Raw genomic sequence first — 21,555 nt, 5'->3', positions numbered from 1 at the left:
ACCACAAGTGATGAAAATCAGAGAACCAGAGGGAAACTTCAAGAAGGCAGCCTGTGTCAGCAGCTAGGGAGAGACAACTTTTCAACACCTAAAAGATGTTTTCTCCAAGGATTCTTCCCTAACACCAGTGACAGCAGAGACAAAAGTGTAGGAATTCCACCTCTTCCAACTCAGATCAGAGGATATCTGAATCATTATAAGATGACTCTGCATCCCAAGCTACTCTTCTGTATCACCATTTACATACTTTCCATCAGTCCCTGAGTTCATGTGCCCATAGCCACGAACTTTTCTTCCAGGCCTCCTAGGGGATCATCAAACAGCAGTTCATAATACAGCATTCATAACATCTGTTTCCCTGACATTAAGGTAAACAGAGGCACAGCCAGCCTTCCCCTTTTGGTGCCCAGTTTTGGCCTCTCTGTCCTCAGTCACCTCAGCTGAGGGTGCACTGTGGTGTCACAAGCCAGCTCTCCATCTGTAACACTTGTTTTTCCAGCGGGCTGGCCCATTTCAGCAGCAGATAATGTGGATAACAGATGTACACTGACTTTACCAACAAAATCTATCATCCTACAGTGCCTCCTCTTCCTCCAAGTAATCCCTCTTAGGAGGGTCTATTTTGGGAGTAGCAAAAGAAAAGAACAGAATAAAATGAAATAGAACAGCCTAAGTCAGGATAGAGAGACGTCTGAATGCAGCTGTTTCCAGATGCCTCTATAATTCTAATTTCATATTTGTCCAGATATGGATGAAACTTGTGATTCAAGTGAAACAACTGGCAGAGCTGTATGAAGACTGCCATTTTTACAGAGTCTGAGAACCACCTGGAAATGGAGCACGTGCTCCTGTGAATCACCCAGACTCTGAAGAGGCAAGTGAACAACCATCCCCTGACAAAGTCACTTATGAACAGCCAAGGTATGGTTGTTACACCTGAGGTGCTGCCTGGAGAATGACCAGCTGAACTGCTGGCCTTTTGCATAATTGCTAGTAATAGACAACCTGAGACAAAGACAGCAGTCAGCCACAACTGGGATGCAACTAAAAATCCACATGAAACTCAAGTTAGAAGTTCAGCTTTGAGTACCCAAGTCAGACATGTGAGCCCGACACTCAGCAAAGTATCTGGAAGCAGCCCCCACCACATCCCCCAAACCAGTGAGACTTGGCAATTGGTAAAAAAACACAGCATGTGCTATAAATTAATAACAACAGCAGCAGAGACTTGTTCACTTCATTCTGCCCCACTACCCACACTGTGAAAATAAATCATTTTATCTGACACAGGACAAGTACAACATTGCAACCAATCAGTGCAATTTCTAAAGCCTGGAGCAAGTAAAAGGCAAACAATCCAGGCTTCTCACTTGTCTGCCAGCTCTCCAGAAAAACACAATCTGGGATGGCAAGCCTTTCATTTGCTCCCACTGATTTTATTCTCTGTAAAAAATCCTTTGAAAACAGACACACAGGCCAAAGCAACTGAGGATTTACAAAGGAAATACCAGGACAAAAGACTATGAACAAAATTGTCTCACAAAGCAAATATAAATATGCCTTTAATAGAATGCAGCCATGTTTGTCCCTGTCCCACTAAAGAGTGAGTAGCAGTACCTCAAGTCCTCACACTTGAGCAGAAACCACAGAGCTTTTCCCACAGGCCACAAGCCACCAGCAGGTGTCAGTGAAAAGTCTTGCCAAAGACTTTTAATCCTGGATAAAGCCATGGTCTCACCAGCAGTCCTGTGCTGGATTTCATCGAATCAACACTGCCAGAATGAGCTGATCCCAGAATAAATCAACTCCATTTCTAACAGGCATTCCACTAGAGGAAGAACACATGCCTTTGACAGCCGCCTCAGAAAGAGTCCAAAGGCATCCATCTGCAGCAGACTGGAGAGAGTCCATCTCACAGACAACCATTCTGAGTTGGGTTTACATGCTGGGTTACACCACGTGTGGAGGGGACAGACTTTGTCCCAGCCAGGGGACATCATCACAGATGTTCAGCCACAAGAACACTTCCATGGTCAGCAGTGAGGTTACATGAGTCCATCCAGGTGCTCCAGGTCTTGGGCAGCAAATGCTAGAGCATTGCAAGAACCATCTTTTCTTTCTTCTTCCTTTTTCTTTTCTTCTCCTCAAAACGTTCAGTAGCATCAGCAAAAAATGTCACCTCCTCCTTGGCCTCAATCTCCCTCTTCAGGAACTGGAGCCCTGCCATGTTGAATCCCAGCACATCCTGCAGAGACAGACCAGCACCACACTGTGAGGCACATCCCAAGCTAGCTAGGGTGCAGAGAGTCCTGCACTGGCCACCCTCTACTAAGAGATTATGAAAAGAAGATAATCCACAGATTTAAAGAAAGCAACATTAGTTTAAATGTGAACTTCATCTGACCAGGAGAGCAGCTGGTTCTGCACTCAGTTCCCCACAGTCCTCTCTTAAAAGCACCCATAATCCACCACATTTTCTGAAGACAAGTTGCTGGCAGGTTCTGAAGCTTCCTCTAGGAAAATGCAGAGTCTGCATTGAGGCAGCAGCCCACAGAAAAGCCCAAGAGAAGCAGGGAGTTACTTTACCTCCCACATATTTAGAAACTAGTGAGCCAAGATCCAAGCACATGTATCAGGAAACCAAGTGCAAATGAGGCAGGGAGCACAAGTATAAGCTCACCACTGGAGTACCCTCACATGAGGAGGAACATAAGGAAAAGGCAGCTTATTTGCAAAAGAGGATGGTTTAAATGAGCTCAGATCCCCAGCCAACTTCCCCACTGGACACCACAGACAACTCATGCTCACAAACATTGGCTCATCCCATTATTCTACATCCTGGAAAAAGGGAGGGTGCAACACTCACCCGGGCCTCACTGACTCTGGAGATGGTGGTTTTCTTCAGATTTTCTATCACTGCCACCAGCATCTGGTTGCTTGTGATCTGCCCAAAATGTATCCTGGGAACAAAGCAGACAGTGTATTGCAGTATTGTTATTAGAAACATCACAAAGGCCCTCTCCTGAGCCTCTGTATGTTCTGGACATACAGGGTTTTTTTAATCAATCTTCCCCAGACACTGGACATGGACAGGTATGGACAAATTCATCTGGAAAAGCTGTTTTCTCAAGTTTAACAGTGGTTCAGGGGGAAGGTCTTTCTGAGAACACAGGCTCTAGAGTGACTCTGTGCCACCAACAGTGCCTCATCAGGCTTCATGTGGGATCTTCTCATCCCAGTGAGAACTGGGCCACCAGGACCAGCATCCCCATCCAGGCATGTCAGCACTCTGCACCCAAGCAGTTCATTCCCACACACCATTCACTGTGGGCTGCAGAGATTCCTCATCTCCTACAGATACCATGTGTTTATTCCTAAGGATGCTTCCCAAGAGTTTCAGGCCCAGAGACTCAGAAGAAAGCCCAGATACAGTCTGGGCAGATAAAGGACTCACTTGAGCAGGAAGAGGAGAGCTCGGCACAGAAGCTCAACATCTGAGCCCTGCTGAATATATTCATTGAAAAGTCTGAGCAGGTCAGGGACATAGGAGAAAGGCAGCACCAGGAGAGACTCTTCCAGCTCACTGAGGGAAAAAGCAAAGGGACACAAGAATTACTCTCAGCCAGTACACTGCCACAGATGAGCAGGAAACACACCCACATAGGTGGGTTTTGGTACTCAGCTAGGCTAAGCATTTCTCACAGCTGCTCCATGAGTGCCCACATCTGCACCAGATGTCCTGCATCTGCACAGCCCAGGCATCTTGTGGCACAGGGAGCAGGCACACAGCCTTCTCTCCTCAGCATCCCCAAACTGCTCCCCACATACATGCACAGCTCCAAGCAGCCAACCCACATCCAGAAGCTTCAGCCCACACTTCCCATTCTCCAGTTCCATGCATGTTCCAGAAGAGTCTGCTGGAAACAGTCAACTCCAGACTCTCTAGCACTGCCCATTCCTTGCATGAGACCACTCAAGGAGCCCAGCCAGTCCTGGGCCTAGAAACCCAACACTGAGTCACAAATGTGTTCAGCAATGAAGCTCCTGGGACTCACCTCGACTTGACCTTCTTGAAAACTTCCAGCACATAGGCAGAAGGCTGCAACAGAGAAAAGACAACAGCCCTGCTTAATAAGAAACATTCCAGGACCAACATGCCCTAAAGTCCACTTCACACAGTTAAAAACACACCATCTCATCTTGTGAGACAGACACATCAAGCTGAATACAACAAAGAGGAAACCCTTTCAGCTTCAATCAGCTGCCACTGAGAAGTTCTCCCTCAGCTTTCTCAGGACACTCTACACTGGTGAAGAATATTGTGAAAAATCTAATTTATATTTAATCAGCTAAGTCATCTCAATTTATGTCAAAGAATCTTGTACAAATTGGACAAAAAGCTTGTTAAATTGTATATAAAAACTTTATACAAACTCATCTCTCAGACTTAATTCCTACTACTCCTGTTTATCTGCTGGAAGCGTTTGGCAGATGGGATAAGATTTCCAGAGCAGAGCTGGGAATTGGGAAAGAAAAGTGCCTCTAACTACTAAATCATAGGATTTCATTCCCTTCTGTTAAGTCTATCCAACTTATAATTAAATAGACCTATAATCATGGAGGAAGGGACAGAAGGGCTCTTGCAAGGTGGTTACAGGTAATTAGAAGGAAGACAAAGGCTGTTGCACCTGGCACTGACATTCAGCTCTGAGCAATCTGGTCCAGTGGGAGGTGTCCCTGCCCAGAGCAGAGGGGTTGGAACCAGATGATCTTGAAGGTCCCATCCAACCCAAACCACTGTATGATTGCATGAAAAGGGGAGAGAGAAAAAACAAGGATCTTCCTAAAAGTACTTCAAAAACAGTTTGGGAGTGCACATTGGAATAAACCAGAAAAACAAAAACTAATCTACTCAAAGTAGTGGATTTTTACTTATCAATTAAATCCATGCATCCCTGTCTGTGTATTTTGTAATACGTCAAAAATCCACAGAATTTAGTGAAAATTGTTGAGTAGTAGAATGACATGAACGAATAAGGGCACCAGCTCTAGCCTGCAATATGAGGGCACTGAACTTCGATTCAGAATTTTCTCAATGTCAACTCAGCAGGAATAGAAACAGAAACAGTAATTGTAGCAACACCACATAAATAAACCTGGGAAAGGTTTGAACTAGCTTTCCTGTATCTTGGAGGAGACTGTAAAGCCCTGGCTCATGACAAGGAACATCATAAAGTCATGGGTTTACAGGGTTGTTTACAACATCAGGGTTGTTTAACCCTGACAGGGTTAAACCTTTGTAATACACATGCATGATACTAAAGAATAACAAAAAAAATCCAAACAAACAAACAAAAACCTAAAAAAATCAACATGAAAACCCTAAATTATGTTCACTTTGCACAAGCAATAAAAGTTGAACTAAGCAGTCCTGCCCCACAGCAACCCACCATGTTGGTTCAGCCAGCAAATCAAGCAGCCCCACTCCAGCTGAGAATGGAGCACAGCCTGTGGCCTGGGCATTCCACTTACTGTAATATTTCCATAGGCACGGAGAATGGGATTGACAGGGAAGGGAACCTGGAGACACAGAATGGGTTAGAATGAGGCAGGTGTGTGAATATAAATGCATATTCAGAGCAAACTTTTACCCACAGTAGAAGAGAGTTTTTACTGAGTGTCTTCCTGCAATTCCCACACCTTCACCCTCCCCAAAATGTTTCTGAAGGCCTCATGTGAAGCCATCAGACATATATGACTAACATGGATGAATTTCCTTCCACTTCTTGTCACTTTTCCCATTTCTATGACAGCCCCTTATTCAGCAAGGAGTGTTGAGATGAAGGTAAAGTTGAGGCTTGAGGATGAACCTGCAGCAGCACACTCTCCAGGGACAAAACTTATGTTTTAGACTGCTATGACTTTAGGCATAAAGATCACTGGAGAGAACCCCTAATTATGCCCCAGAGCATGGTGCCATTTAGTTCTCCAAAAGATTTGAGCAAATGTCTGTTGTTTTCAGCTGTCCTCACTTTATCTGCATGCTAAGCCTTTCCACCTGAGCTGGAAGGATACACCCAACACACCCTGGGATTTTTACATCCCTCAGTCTTTTACCTCTTTTCCTGCAGCTTTGCATATGGCATTGTGCTCCTTTAGTTTTGCAGTCTCTTCTCTGTACAGCTCAATAGCTTCCATGATCCTCTCAGCCTGTGCAGCACAAGAACAGCACATCAGTGACACCAGACAAGCCAGGACAAAGCTCAGCTGGACAAATGGAGGTGGGAGCAGAGGTGCTGACACAGAGCACCACATGGCTCCCCTGCTAACCTCTACTGCAGACTGCACCATTGCCCTGAACACACAAGGCATGTCCTGAAGATGTCACACTCCATCCACATTCCCCCAGTGCCCTGGGTGCTCTCTGCTGCAGCTTCAGGTGTTGCTTTGACCACCACCCCAAGCAGTGTCCCTTTGGGGCACAAGCCAGGGTCAGGCCATTTTGACTATTCAGATGAAGGATTTCCTCTGAAAATCACCAAACCATTGAAATCTGCAGCCATGGAATTACCCACCCCACACCTTCCCAGTAGATCTCCCACATCAAGCACCACAATAGATTTCCACCTTCCACAGAACCCCACTGGACTGCACAGCCCTTCAGGGAGAGCCCTAATGCCTTGAGAACATCCCAGCTGCCTTTTGCTCCTTTGGGATGCTCCAGAGGGCAAGGGCAGCTCTGTCTGTCCCACATGTGACAGGCAGCTGCAGGAACCTCACACCTCATTCCTCTCAGGAGGAAAGAATTCCTCGTATGTGACTCTCCAGAGTCAAAACCCTCCCTGCTGGCTTCTGGGCAGGACAGCATGCCTGTGCATGCAAGAGCAACCTGTCCCTATGTGACAGCACAGGTTACTCTCCAAACTGATGCTATGACCCCATGAGAGGCCCCTTGAGGGACTGGCAAGGCACAAAGCCACGCTGGCAGAGCCACAGCACCTTACCGCTTTGATGGTTTCAATGGTCTTCTTTCCTGCCAGCCCTGTCTCTCCTTGCCTCTCTCCAGCCACCTGCAAAATACAAAATACAGAGCTGCACTTCCATCCTTCCACAGCACCACACAGCAGCCACAGCTTCAGCACTCCCTTCCCCCCTGCACTGCCTCAAAGCAAGAAAAGGTTCCTTTCTCCCTGATACCTCTTCCATGCCTCTTACAGAAACAGTTTTTCCAGAGTTTGTACAATCAGACTGACACACATTCAGATGGTGCAACTCACCACAGGCTGCTCTTCCTTTGCCACACTCTCTTCATATTCAGCTTCTCGTTGCTACAGAGGATGAGAACACAACATATTACAGCAGTGAGTAACGCAAGGGTGCAAGTCCCTTCCAGACTATTTGAGCAAGACAACCTGGAGGGCTTCATGCAGCCCATTGCAAAACCAGGACCAATCAGCAGAGTCCAACAATGCCAGTGGCAAAATGCCCATTTGTCCCTGGTCCCAACCCCACAGTGAACTCCAGAATCTCCCACAGAGAAAGAAATCCAGGTGTCTGCTCTGGGTGCAGGAACAGCCCTTCAGGATCCCACCAAGCTGAGACAGACACCACAGTTCAGCACCACACCTTTCACCAGCCACAAAACACAGAGGGAACAAATCTAGAGAAGTCCCAGGGTTGTCCTGGGCTGCAGAAGGAAAGAGTCTCTGGTCTGCCACCTCTCACATGAAAGGGCACCAACTATGTTATGCATACTTCACTACTCATGGGTTCATGCCTACCTTGCTATTCAAACTTGACCCAAAACACACTTTTCTGGAATCTGGAAAAGAGCTGTCCCTGTCTCCCCTTTTACCAAATACAGGACATCAAGGTACAGCATCTAGGTCAGCTCTTGTTTGTTAAAAAAACCCAAATATCTATTTGCAGGTTTCTCATCCATTCCTGCTTCTGCATTTCTGCCTCCTCCTCCCTCATTGTGGTTTAAGAACTGCCTTAGAAAGGAGTGACAGAAACAAGCTTCTCTGAGGGATCCTGCAAAAAGATAAGAGTTACAAATTGTTCCCAGGGAACCTCTGATTGGATACACGAAACAAACACATCGGCCACCCCAGTGGTGGCTCAATACTGGAACAGGTGCTCAGACAGAATGGAAAATCTATTTCCTTGGAGATGTCAGTGTATGAAGGCAAGTCTCTAAGCAGTCTGGTATAGCATTAAGATCACCCTGCAGTGAGCAAAGGGTTGGACAAGAGACCTCCAGACTTTTCTTCCTATTGAAGTCCTTCTGAATTTATGATTCCTCCCAATACATGCTCAAATGATACAGAAGGAGCTTCTTCCAGCATCCCTGACCTCTGGGGCCAGCTACTGAGACCGGAGGAACCTCTCACAGCTGGAAAAGGGACAAACTGCATTTAACAGGAGCAGTGCTCTCCATCCCTTCCTATCAGCCACCTGCTGAACTGCCTCCCAAACACACTCATGCTGAAAGGCACACAAGAGAATGTCAAAGACTGTAAGCAACAGACATGCTGAAGACCAAGGAAAAAAAAGGTCTGGAAGTTGGTTTTGGTAGGAAAGATGCAACTCTCACCATCTCTCTCTCCTCTTCCAGAATCAGTGGCTCCCTTGTCCTTTCCCAGAGGCGCAGGGACTTGTCATGGGATGCTGACACCACATAGTCTCCATTGGGACTGAGTGCCAAACACCAAACCTCCTGGTGATGCCCCTGCACAGAGGACAGAAGAGCTATGACATCAACATCACCCAACTTACACCCTTGAGGAAAATTCTGCTCATGCAGGGATAATGCTTCCTTTCAACAGACTCCAAAACTTCCTACCTCCAGTGTCTGGATATGCTCAAATTTATCTGCATCCCACTGCTTAATCTTGTTGTCCTTTCCAGCTGTGAAGAAGAGATGGGATTTGGGCACAAACTGCAGATACATCACACTGGAAGAGAAAAAGGCTCAAATTTACCCACTTGGGGAACACTGCAGAACTCCCCCTGTCTATGCTGGATAAAAAGATTATTGCTGGATCACAACTCCTTGGAGGCAAGTCCACAGTCGAAAGATGCTGTAGGATTTGACTAACCTGTCATCATGGGCAAAGAGAGAACGGTGACAGTCCCCAAAATCCAAGCCCCAAATCTTCACATTCCTGTCAGCAGAGCCAGTTGCAATTAGAGTCCCATCCTAGAGAGCAACAAAGAGACAGGGGGGTGTGGGGGGCTGGCTGGCAGCCCCACAAGGAACTGCTGCTGCCCCAGTGACTCTGCACTAAGTAGGCAGACATCTGACCCCTGAAATGCGGCCCCCTGATCCCTCCACCTCCTTCCCAGTGGCCCCTGCTCTGGCACTGGCACAGCACACTGACAGCACTGTGGCCCCCCTGTGACCCTCTGCAGTACTTGGCTATATCCTGACATTCTTCTTGGCTTCCAATGAGCCTCATTCCAAAGACACCTCAGAGCAAGATGCAGCCCAAGAATGAACAGGCACAAAGAGGCTGCTTCCTCTCAGCACATGCCCTCTGCTCCCTCTCACAATTCAGGCTCTCCTCACACAGTAACTTTAGCAGAAAGCAGGCTGCACCTGTTAAAATGAGTGCAAGGGACTTTCACAGCATTTTGATTTCCACTCACTCACAAAATGCCCCAGGGTCAGTTCTGTCATGACCCCAACTCTGACACCCCTTCCAGTGAGCACAGGACTGCAGAATAAGAAGGGGCTTGCTGAGTCCCACCCAGAAACTGCTAAGTCAGGAGTGAGGAGGTGACAAGAAAGCTTTATCCTAGAGGCCTTGATGCCAGCAGAGGCTGGCATATCACCATCCATACCACCACAGTCCCAAGTTGCACAGCCCTAATGATACTTACATAGCAGATGTCCATACACAGCACTGGCAGCTTGTGTCCATACAGAGAAAGGAAAAACTGAAGCAGAAGAAAGATGACTCAGTTAGACATGCTGGGTAGAGAGGCGTGCAAATCTCAAGCTCCACGCTACTTCTGCTCTGCCTCAGGAGCTGTTTTTCTAGCACTGCTCCACTTTCTTTCTTGCCCTAAACACTGTTAGCAGCAGGGTCATGAGGCTAGAACTGAGAAGGTGGAAGCAGCCAAGCAAGCTGAACTAGCTCTGTTTCCCTCCAGCTAACTCTGGTGCCAATCACCAGTGTCAATGGAGTTCATTTCTGTTTCTCTGCACATAACTGCCAGCACCAATCTGTCCTGTGTCACTCCATAACATTCACATGTTAATACACAGCTCACAAATCCACCACACACTGCTCACAAGGAAGGTTCTCCTCCCACAGGCTTTGCCTCTGCCATGCCCTATTTAACACCACATGAGGCACATTCATCCCCCACCTTCACAGTGCCTGACAGATCTGGAGTACCACCACATCTGCAGGGTTTAGAATGAACCTTGCCACCTGCAGGCTCAGAACACTTTTCAAATGAAAAATGGATCTCCCAGTTCCCACAGTGGAACAACCGTGGTTCTGTCAGGTTTGCCAGCAAACAGGCCCCTGAAGGAGAATGCATGTTCCACATAAAACAAACACTTTTCCTTTGTATTCCTGCAGGTTCCAGTTACATCCCTTCCTGCACAGCCTCACACCCTGTTTGGTCAGGCACCTTGAGCGTGTCAACGTAGAAAACCTTGACGGTGCAGTCCAGGAGGGATACAGCCAGCAGCTTCTGGTTGGGGCTGTAGCGCACGCAGAGCACGTCCTCATCCAGCTGCAACACCCGCACGTGCTTCATGGAGAGCCTGGCAGCAAGAGGGGAAAACAACTGGTAACCCAAGCAAACAAACTAGGAAGAGAAATGGATGCACCCCGGAACTCTGCACCCTGGGAATGGAAGTGAATTCTACCACGCAGCACATCATTCCTCACGATGACAGGACTGCAAATAAGCAGGCTCTGGCGGCAGATGAACTTCACTGCTACATTTCTGGTAATGATCTGCAGGCCCTGATTAGACACTAAACTCACACACACAAAAAGGGATCAGAATGAGGCAAGTGACCTCCTCCAGCTAAGCTCAGGTCTCCACAAAACTGCACTGAGCTCACACTCTCCTCCATGTGTCCCACACTGATGTCATGGGCAGTTCTTGCAGTGCACAGCAGAAGCCAAAGCACCCATCATCAACAATGGCACAAGGTTTATCTTCTCACCTTTTCTGAACACTGCCCTCATCCTTCACAAGCTCAAACTCCCAGAACTTGACACATTTATCAGCACCTCCTGTCACAAAGCCACGCTGTAGGGGAAAACAAGAAAGTTGCCATGAAACTAGTTCCTATCACCCAGAGAAAGCCTACACCAAGGAACACAGAGGAGGTTTTGAAATGCCCCATGTTCCTACACCATTAATAATTAATAATTAAGTGGACACCACCACATTAATAATTAAGTGGACACCACCAAGAGCATTTGATCTGGTTAGAGCACATATTGCCTGAGCAATAAGAACAATTTCAAAAGTTCTAGCTTATTTTGGAGGTCTAAGACAAAAATGTAAAACAAAACTTGGATTGAAACTTTGGGATGGAAAGCAGTCATCTCAGCTGCAGGTAACAATATGCTTTTGATTTGTGATCAGCTTGAGAGTCTTACTGCTACTGGATAACACACACCTGACCACCACCCTACAACAGAGCCTTCTAAAGGAACAGCAGTTCAACATTTTACATTTAGAAGGAGGGTAAAATCCATCCCATATGTTTTCACCTGTAGGGTGGATGAATTTTGGGCAGATTATTTCTTGCTATGGTTTTGATTCCACTAGAAAGTTATTAGACACTATCAGCTGCATCTTCCAAGATGAGGGGTTCCATGTTTCCATGGAACAAAGCATGCAGTGCAAAACAAATTCCATGGTGCAAACACAGCACTATAGGAAAGAGTTACATGAAAAGATGTGTAGATGATACTTTTAAGGGTGATTACCTGGTCTGGTGAAAGAGCAATAGACCACACTGCCCCGTCGTGAGCATCAAGTGTCTCTATGAGACTGCCAGAAGCCAGGTCATACAGCTGCAGCTTCCCTGTCTGGGGAGAAAGACATCACAGAAAAGAATCAGCCTCTGCTCACAACTCATGGCAGCTCCTGGAAGAAGAGCTCCCTGCCACCCATGCCCCCAGCAGCCAGCTTCACTAGGTAGTTGTTACACACTGATCTCCATCACAGCCTTCCCAAAGCTCTACTCTGCTTTCCACCTCAAGCCACAGGAGTTCTGTAACGATTCTGGGAACAGAGCAGTGCTCCAGATCAGGACAGGCAATGCATTTTCTGTGAGGCTGCCTTAGTGACACTTTCCTAACACATTCCCAGCCCTGGGCAGTGTGGAGTCAGAGGGCTGCTCCTTACCTTGGTCCCAAGGATGACCTGGCGATCCCCGGGGACAAAGAGCGAGCAGAGCGCGTACTCACACTCCATCGTCCGGATGCACTGCAAGGTCGACCTGTGGACAGAGAGAGAGAGCCCAAAATCCCTTATCACCCACAGAATCTGGCCTGCTCAGAGAGACACGCTCCAGTGTGGCCTCTACCCACAGCTGTCTTTCAGTTGGGGTCAGAAGATAAGCCATCACCATCTTATTGACCCAAACACTACCCAGCACTACTGCCAACAATGTTTTCCATAGAAACATGCCACTGTGTTGTCCACCATCATGATGTATTGCTGCTGTGAACAAGAACAGAGCTCCTCATTTTAAACAGCATTTCAGGAAGAGATGGAGTATAAGATAGTGTACTCAGACGAAACTGAGCTTGAAATCAACACCACCCAAGAAACACTGGGACAGCACTCTACATCAACACAACACACTAGATCAACCCAATAGCATACTTAGTCTAATACAAGATCCTTCAGATAAGATGCGAAGAAACCCACACGCTCCCTAAAGAACAGGCTTATTTAGGGTAACAGATAATACCTCTTATTAAAAATGAAAAAACAGAAAAAACCCATAGCAAAGTAGTCTATACCCAACTGCTATGTAGGACCTTTGTGTTTAGACCTTCTGTTGAAATTTAAGATCTATCGTTTCTCAGTTTCCTTAATAAGGAAAAACGAAAAATAATTTTCTGTTTTCTTCCTTTACTTCATTTGCTGCTTTATCTATTTCCACTGTCCCCTCTTTCTTATCACTGCCTTTCTTAACACAGCATGCCTCCATTCTGGGAAACTGACACAACCACACCGCGTACCTGTTCCAAATCTTCACGGACTCTGCAGCTGCTGAGAGAATGGCAATGTTGTCAGAGCTGAAAGCCAACGTCCTGACATCACTGCGGTGGCCTCCAATGGTTATCCTGGACACACGGACAGCCTGGGGCACTTGTGCTGACAGGTCCAGGTTGTACAACTCAATGACATTGTTCTGGAGCAGCAGTACCATCTTCAGCTCTCCTTTTGGAGAGAGAATCAAGTCAAATGACCTGTTTGATTAGATAAAATCAGAGCTGTACAGAGGGGCAATATGACCTGTTTGATTAGATTAAATCAGAGCTGTACACAGGGGTAATAAGACAAAGTGTTGGAGGGATCAATTACCAAGAGCAACTGAGACAGAGGAATATAGACAGAGCACATCCAACAAGCAAGTGCACACTGAGTGGTGTGAATGGACTGAAAATCATGGCAGGCTCTCCAGCTCCAAGCTCAACATAGGTTGAGGGGGAAACTTCTTCCTCCTCAGCCTGCACTGAACCATGCAGAATTCTCTCCAGGTAGCTGCATAACCACTCATCAGACTCTACAAAAGCCTTTCCACTCACTTGATTTTAGAAGAAGCTTTGACACTAGTGACCCGCTGAATCTCTTCCTGCAGGCTCAGCTCCACACTCCTTTCAGGCTCCTCTTCAGAGGTCTGTCTGGAAATGTCAGATAACAGAGGAGAGTCAAATGACCCAGCACAGCCAACACAAATTAACATAGCAACACAGAAAACATAAGGAAACCACTTAGCCTGCAGAAAACCACTTAGCCTGAAAATACAATACTATGAGCCCTAGGACTCCCTCTTATCCAGCAGTGCTAACCACATTTAAGAACAGGGACAGTGAAGAGTGGACAGTGAAGTTCATACCAGTATGCAGACTACTAAAGACACAAACTGTCCTTAAAAAAACCTCCTCCTCTGGAGCCAAAACAGAAGGCACATTACAAAGATAGATACGGAACAGGGAACAGAAGCTGTATTTGAGAGCAAGACCAGTTTCTGCTCATCTCCTATCACTCACCAAAAGCTCTCAGCCATTGCCAAAATGCATTTGCAGATTTGCAGATGCCCAGATTTGCACTGATGCCCTGTGCTTTAGTTTCTACTCTGGAGCCAGACCTCTCCCTAAGGGCTGTTCTGAGGCACCTGTCAAGTGCCAGGATACAGAGAGACACTTAACACAAAGTAACCATTAAGAAAACTGTCACCTGTATCTCTGCCTGCTGTAAAACAGGAAATGAAGTATCAGATTCTCTGTGACTTCTCAGATGAAGCTCTCATTCCTGCATTGCCTACCAAGACCTTACTTTGATGCAGTATAAACAGCAATGTCAGGTAGAGCTGAGCAGCTCTGAAAAACCCATTTTATATCCATTTCTTTGCACACTTTAGCTTCCTTTTTTTCAGAGGGAAGATTCAAAAAGAAAGGTATTTCCTTAGTCTCTGGGAACAGGGAAGCTCAGACAAGCACAAGGATGCACAGAAAGATCAACCCCAAAATACAACAGGTAGCACAAAGAGAATGGCCAGAAGCTTGGAGTTTTCAACCATTGTGTAATGCTACACGATGAAGAGTTTTTCTAGAGCCTTCTGGATACGGACAGCATCCAAAAAATTACTTACTTGGCTTTTTTCCTTGCTTTCTTCATTTTTTTCTCCAATTTCTTTTGGATTTCCTCTTCGGAAAGGACAGAGAACACTTCCAGAATGGCATCTGTTCCCTAGGGTCAGAGCAAACAAATTCAAAGGTATGAAAGCCCTGGCTGGCCCTTACAGAAAGTACCCAGGCTCTCTACCAGCCTCCTCCACAGCTCAGTAGCAGAGCCCCCCATTACTCACATGGCAGGCCAAAAACTTGCCCATCCTGTCTGTGCCAAGAGTCACCACTCGGTCCCTCCCTTCCCGCATGATGGATCCCACCTTGCTGCACTTCACGATGCGCTGCAGGGAAAGAGGAACAAACTTGGCTCTGAAAGGTCAAATGATCCAAGCAAACTCAAGAAACCTAGGGGAAATGAACCTAAAGGGTCCTGGCAGAACAGCTGGTAAGGATAATAAAGGGACAAAACAAGCATCTCTGTGAGCTACAAGCTTATCTCCTGTGTTTTGTTGCATTTCAGCTGAAAATAATCATTGGCGGTCTCAGCGGAAGAATAACTTAATTTTATTGGTAAACCACATCCATTTAAGAGACAGAGCAGATTTATTTATGCTACAGAGGCAGCAGAGCTCAGTCAAAAGAGGCAGAGAAGGTGAGAACAGAACCTCCTAAACAGGGCATTGAAGGGAGAGAAATCCTCTGGAGAGGAAGCTGTAAAATTAATTAACCAAGTCAGGTATCTATCACAACTACAAGCAGCCTGAGATCTGAGCAGTACTCCAGAAAGACAGATTCAGTAGGAATCTACTGAATCTGCTGAAAAGCAGCAGAAAAGTGTGAATGGCTTTCTGCAATCCAATCTCATACCATATTTCATTACAGTGCAACTCTGATCTCTCAGTTTCTGAAAAGCTGAGCATCAGTACTGAACTCAGCAGATGCAAACCAGCAAGGAACTATTTTACTTCTGGGATGTTTGATGAAAGAGATTTAGCACTGTTTAAATTTAGACATTTGCTAGTTCTTCTCAAATAGAAAGGAAAGAAAAACTGTCAGTGGAGAACAAATCTGTGGGTGTTTTAGCACACATACTTCTCCTGATGTTTTGCAGGTAGATGAGGCAGCAACTGCTGCTGAGGAAGTTGTTATGGAACAAGACAAGAATTATGACATTTTCCCAAACAAACTAAATATGACATTAGGATACAAACCATGCAAATGGGGTTAGATACACCAGTTCAGAGACAGCACAGAAAACTGATCTTACTTCCTCAGGATGCTCATCCAGCTCTAAGGTCTCATCCTCTTCAGTGTTTTCTTCTGCTGCAGGTAAAGATGATGCTTTGCTTTTCTTGGATTCTGGTTCATCAGGATCTTTTACCTGCTCATAGAAAAAAAAAACAAACAAAACAATAAAAAACCCAAAAGGAATACCTTAAACCTCAAGAGCTATAGTATTGTGCTTTCTGGCTCACAGTTCATTTCCCTGGAAATACAACTGATTAGCATACACTGGAGTGTCCTACAGAATTCCTGTAGGCAACCAAGCACTCCATGTGCTCCCATGACTATCATCCACCCACAAGGCTGTCTTCCTCAGCTCTCAGTGTCCTGGATTGCCAAGCAAATTGTATTCTATTTGCCATCTGTGTGGCAGTGGCCTTCTGTTCAGTGGGCAGTTTTCTCTTCCACACCCAATCCTCTCTCAGGGGAGACATCTGCTGATAATGGCTATTGGTTGTTACTGCATGACTGATAAGAACTACAGCATCCCATTGTGAGATGCTCTGCCTGGAGGGAGGAGCCAAGCATTCCTACCCAGATATAATCCTGAGATTCTGGAACACCAGCACAGCTTCTCCACTGGATTTCCCAGAGGAACAGCTGCCTCTTCCACTGGATCTTCAGAGGAAGACTACATCCTTTCTACAGGATCCCTGCTCCAACAGAACCACACCTGACACTCCAGGAGAGCTGCAGCCACAATCCCAATGGGACTGCTACCAGCACCCTGACCAAGAGAGTGTCAGGTTGTGTTCTGACTCTGCCAGTGTTGTTTTCATTTACTGCATTGTTTATCTTTTTTTTATTTTTTTCCCTAATAAAGAACTGTTATTCTTGCTCCCATATTTTTGCCTAAAAACCCCTAATTAAAAATTTATAGCAATTCAAAGGGAGGAGGTTTACATTTTTCATTTCAGAAGAGGCTCCTGCCTTCCTTAGCAGACACCTGTCTTTCAAAACCAAGACAGTAAGTCAGAAGGCAGGAAGATCTGACACAGTGTGGAAATCTCATTCTGCAAGTGCTCACAGCTTCACTTGAAAGTGCAAAACACAGGAAACAGCAAAGCCCATCCCATGAGCACCTTGTGGATCCCTCAGATAGCAAAGACACTGCTCTGGCTGTTTCCCAGAACATCCATCAGATTTGAACATGTTCCAGTTCCTTCTCAGTTCAAAGAGAAGCAGCTGGGCAGGGGGGCTGAGGGGTCACAGGGGAATGTCTTACCTCCTGGATGTAGGAGAGATCCCACACCCTCAGCTCACTGTCAGCGCTCCCAGTGATCAGACGCTTCTCTTGGAACAGCAAAGCCATGCCCCAGACCTGTCCAGAGGCACAATGTCAGGAAATTACTCCCTTAACTATCATTTAAAAAGCACAGCATCTTTCAATGACCTATTTAAACAGCAACCAAATAGAGAATGGATCAAGCTGGGACCTCCTCTGGGGACATGTGCCTGGGAATTGTCATCCACTGCATCTGATGACAGCTCTTGAAATGTTTGGAAGTTTCTCATTTGCTCACTCCTAAAGCCTACGAAAAGTAAAATGTATGATGGTGCCAGCTTGCAATTCCTGAAAGCAAGGAAAGCCCAGAGTGAGCCCTGACATCCCAGGTCCCTCCAGCCCAACACCTCCACACATCCTCTTTTTACCTCAGCCCGGTGTCCAACCAGAGTTTTGAAGCAGTGCTGGGTGTCCAGATCCCACCATTTCACCAGTGTGTCTTTGGAACTGGAACAAAGAAGAAAAACTCAGACATAAGGAAAGACTGCAGAGCTCATCATTTTTGTAGAAATACAAAAGAATTTAAAACATGTCAGAATGTATCACAGAGCAGCTGCTCAAACACTGACATTTTTCAAGCCAAACAAAAAAGGCACAGCAATGCTGCAAAAAGATATCTGTCAACCCACTGAAGCTGACCTGCAAATATCTGAAATTGCATTAAGAAATGGGTATCATCTACCAACAAAATACTACTTTTTCCATTTGAAAAAAAAAAAGCAAAAGAAAGTTGTTCTAATTTTAAACTGGACTGCTTGCATGCATTCTTCTATAAAGCTAGTAAATGGCATATTAAAAAGTAAAACATTAGTGACTGTTGTTGTCAACCAACTATCAATTGGTATCAATTATCAAATATCAATCAAAGGGATTCAGTCAACTTGCAGCTCTTTGGTTGAATAACCTAAAATCAGCTACAAAAAAACTACCATCTTTTAATTAATATGTGTATTTACAGCTTACAGGAAAGCAATTTTTCTGTCACATTGCTGTGTGAATTACACATACAGAAGGTAAGTCTGCTAAATTCTTCAAAATAAACAAAAAAAAACCCCAACAACTGTTACATACATAATGAACATGTTATCACAATTCACCAACAGTTTAAACCCTTTTTCAAACACCTTTTTCAGTATGGCCATATCAGTTGCTCTAAGACTTGGATTCAGGCATCAGACTTAAAAAAATACGTGGATATGACAAAATCATATTCAAAGATGCTGGTGAGTCTGAGGCATCACAAGGCAAGAAGGAAAATACAAACTGCTGTAGCACACAGGATGTCCAAATTGCAAGTACAACCATGCCTGCTTTCCTGATCAACAATTTCTCTTAGTCTGGCTCACCAAGTGACCAACAAGTTCTTCTCCTTCAAGAAAAGGATTTGAGTGATGACATCCTTGTGTCCCCTCAGCCGGTACAGGCCACTCTCATTGATGACATCCCACACGATGACTTCTGTATCCTGGAACAGAGAGAGTGTCTCCATGGGACTGGCCCTTGTCTCTGCAAAACTCCTCCCATGAGACTGAAAAGATTACCTGAGAGCCCACTTTCTCACTCTGAATCACAAGGATGATTAATGCAAGGGACACTGCTTCCCCAGAGGTGCAGACTGATCAATGTACCATCATCCCAGCCTGAGACACTTTTGCTATTCCTGATCTCACAAGATTCTTTACTTTAACAGCTCTACCAGTGCCCTGCTCCTGCCTGCAGCCCCTGCTGCTCCCCCAGCCCCTCTCACTGCCATCCTCTGGCTATGGGCAGAGGTCACACATAAAATACTGAACACTTCAGTGCAGGTCAGCCTTCCCCAGGGGCATCTCAGTGACAGGGTCATGCTCCAGATGTGACAGCCTCACCTTTGAGCCAGACACCAGCCTGCCACCCAGGTGGTCGTAGTGCAGGGCTGTAACTGCAGCCCTGTGCCCATTGAAAGTGATTGCTGATTCCCCACTTAGGAGGTTGAAGACACGGATTGCTCCATCTTCATACCCAACAGCCAGGTGCAACCCATCTGGAGAGGGGCAGAGGCAACTGACTTGCTGCTTGAGACCCTTAAGGATAAGAACCTGCATTTTTAGGAGACAAAACATGTATAATGTTGATAAGTGACATGTCAGAGTCAGATACTTAGGAAACAAAATATAGTCTATTCTTCTCCTGAACTTCCAATTGAGCACTTCTGCCACTTTATAAGTTCATTTTTCAACTTCCTGCACCAAATACAGTGTCATTAACCCCATTTTCCAAGGTAAACAGCAGCTAGAAGGGAAGTGATTTCTCAGGGAACCAGCACAGAATGAGCCCTGGAACTCAGAACCTGAAATTTCTGCCTCCACATATTATTAACCAGAGAGCAAGAAATATTGTTTGAGAGTAAAATTGGAAAGTTTCTTCCTGACTCCATCCTCTCTTGCCTGGCCTTTCTCGGGTATAGGACAGAGTGGCTCTTCCACAGACTGCACAAGAACTTGAGAATGATGAAAACATCTTCAGAACAACATACCAGCAGTCAGCACTCCAGAGGCTGTGAAACAAAACCAGATTTCAGTGTGTAATGGACAGCAGTACTTGCAGTGATTTCTGAATCTCACAGCAGACAGTGTGTGGCAAAGTCCTTAAAAGTTACAGCTCCCAACCCCCCTATGGGATACAACTTTTACATGGGATGCCCAGTTCCACAGCCGAAACACAAACGCTGCAACATCCCTGATTTGTCCAAGAACATTCACACAAACAGCTAAACCAGGAGCAGCTTTCCAGTTACTGCAACACCAATTACTCTTCCACAACTGAGGTCCTGAGGCAAATCTCACAGGGATCCACAGTGAGATTCATTTTACGACCAAGTTGAGATAAAATAAATTACTCTCACAGAGCAGCAGGACCACCGCTCCATGTAACAACTGATGGCTACAAGTTACCACCAAAACAAAACAAAAGGTGAGAGTCGCTGCATTCCAGATACCCATGACCCAAATCATCCACCGCCTCCGCTGTGTGTGCTGGTGCTACCTGTTGGACTCCAACCAACGCAACCCTTATAAATTCCTTAATCAGAAATTACTTTCTTGTAACTAGCAAGAATTTCTTGTAAACATCCAACACTGCAGTATATTTTGGACTACTAGGATATGATGTACAATCTTCCAGGTTGGAGAACTGGCAGACACCAGCCTTTGGGCCAGGAGGCAGCCAGAGCTAGAGACCCATTCCACAGCCTAACCTCACGCTGCGCTCACCCTTCCCAAGAGGCAGGGATGCTGTGGAGGTGGCGCTTCCCTCCAAACGCCGCACAGTAACACAAATAGCTTCGCTTCAGGCGGCCTAAAAGCCCCTCACGCTGCACCCCAGCCCTGCCCGGCACCGCATCACCCCGGGTCCCACCTTCTCTCCTTTCCTTGTGTCCCACACGAACACGTGCTCGCAAGCCGGCACGGCCACGTAGCGGCCCCGCTCTCCGCGCAGCGCCACGAAGGCCACGCCGGCCCTGGCGCTGGCCACCAGCCCGAAGAGCGCGGCGGGCTCGTAGCGCAGGTACTGCCGCGTCAGGCCCATGGCGGCGGCGCGGGCAGCGCGGGGAAGGAGGGCGCGGAATGGGGCAAGGAGGGCGCGGAGGAGCCGCCACACGTGCGGCGCTGCGGGCCCGCCGCGCTGGAAGTGCGTCAGAGCGGGCGCGGCTGCGAGCGCGGCCCGAGCCCCGCCCGGGAAGGGAAGCGGAAGCGCGGCGGACGCGGAGCTGCCCTGGGTGATGTCGCCAGACCGGCGCCGACCGGGACCGTCTGTCCGGGCGGGGCTGGCGGCGGCTCTGCGGCTGTGCCCGTGAGTGCGCTGCGGTGCTGGGGCACAGCCCGGCCTGCGCTGGGCGGGAGCTGGGCGGGGGCGGTGGATGGCGGGCGGAGCGCGGTGCCGGAATCCCGGCTGCCTGCCGTGGGGCGGGAGAGGCAGGCTCTCCTCCCGGTACGGGCACGGCACTGCCTCCCGGGCACTGGGGCCGCGGCCCCCGCTCGCAGCGCTCTGTGCCCCGCTCCGAGCCCGACAATCCCTGGGAGGGCCCGGCTGCGAGACACCCGGGAGATGTGCGCGCCCCGCTTCGCCTCCCTCTGCTGCCATAGCCAGACCCCTGGGCTG

General features: G+C 47.0%; 2 protein-coding genes across 3 annotated transcripts in view; one reads left to right on the top strand and one right to left on the bottom strand.

Annotated features, from left to right (window-relative positions):
- Positions 1–1,205: 1,205 nt before the first annotated feature.
- Positions 1,206–21,143, bottom strand: WDR3 (WD repeat domain 3). Its single transcript, XM_005486076.4, has 26 exons — positions 20,812–21,143; positions 19,284–19,493; positions 18,765–18,883; positions 17,787–17,865; positions 17,359–17,454; positions 16,117–16,230; positions 15,089–15,190; positions 14,873–14,970; positions 13,806–13,901; positions 13,236–13,466; positions 12,391–12,484; positions 11,970–12,071; positions 11,195–11,280; positions 10,648–10,783; positions 9,886–9,942; positions 9,102–9,202; positions 8,846–8,957; positions 8,597–8,731; positions 7,278–7,328; positions 7,005–7,070; positions 6,118–6,210; positions 5,533–5,580; positions 4,056–4,099; positions 3,455–3,583; positions 2,867–2,960; positions 1,206–2,245 (listed from the first exon to the last, which is right to left on the bottom strand). Exons 1-26 carry the CDS (start codon positions 20,980–20,982, stop codon positions 2,090–2,092), a joined length of 2,820 nt encoding a protein of 939 aa, XP_005486133.2. The 5' UTR covers positions 20,983–21,143; the 3' UTR covers positions 1,206–2,089.
- GDAP2 (ganglioside induced differentiation associated protein 2) overlaps positions 21,107–21,555 on the top strand; it is a 24,065-nt gene continuing 23,616 nt past the window's right edge. Inside the window, exon 1 of one of the 2 annotated variants that reach the window (XM_005486077.4) lies at positions 21,107–21,246. The gene's annotated coding sequence lies outside the window, so the exon portion shown is untranslated. The remainder of the gene's footprint in view (positions 21,247–21,555) is intronic. The other variant, XM_005486078.4, reaches the window with a different exon arrangement.

The sequence above is a fragment of the Zonotrichia albicollis genome, chromosome 2 (assembly GCF_047830755.1).
Source record: "Zonotrichia albicollis isolate bZonAlb1 chromosome 2, bZonAlb1.hap1, whole genome shotgun sequence".
NCBI classification, from domain to species: Eukaryota; Metazoa; Chordata; class Aves; order Passeriformes; family Passerellidae; genus Zonotrichia; species Zonotrichia albicollis.
This window is presented reverse-complemented; position numbering and strand designations above follow the sequence as displayed.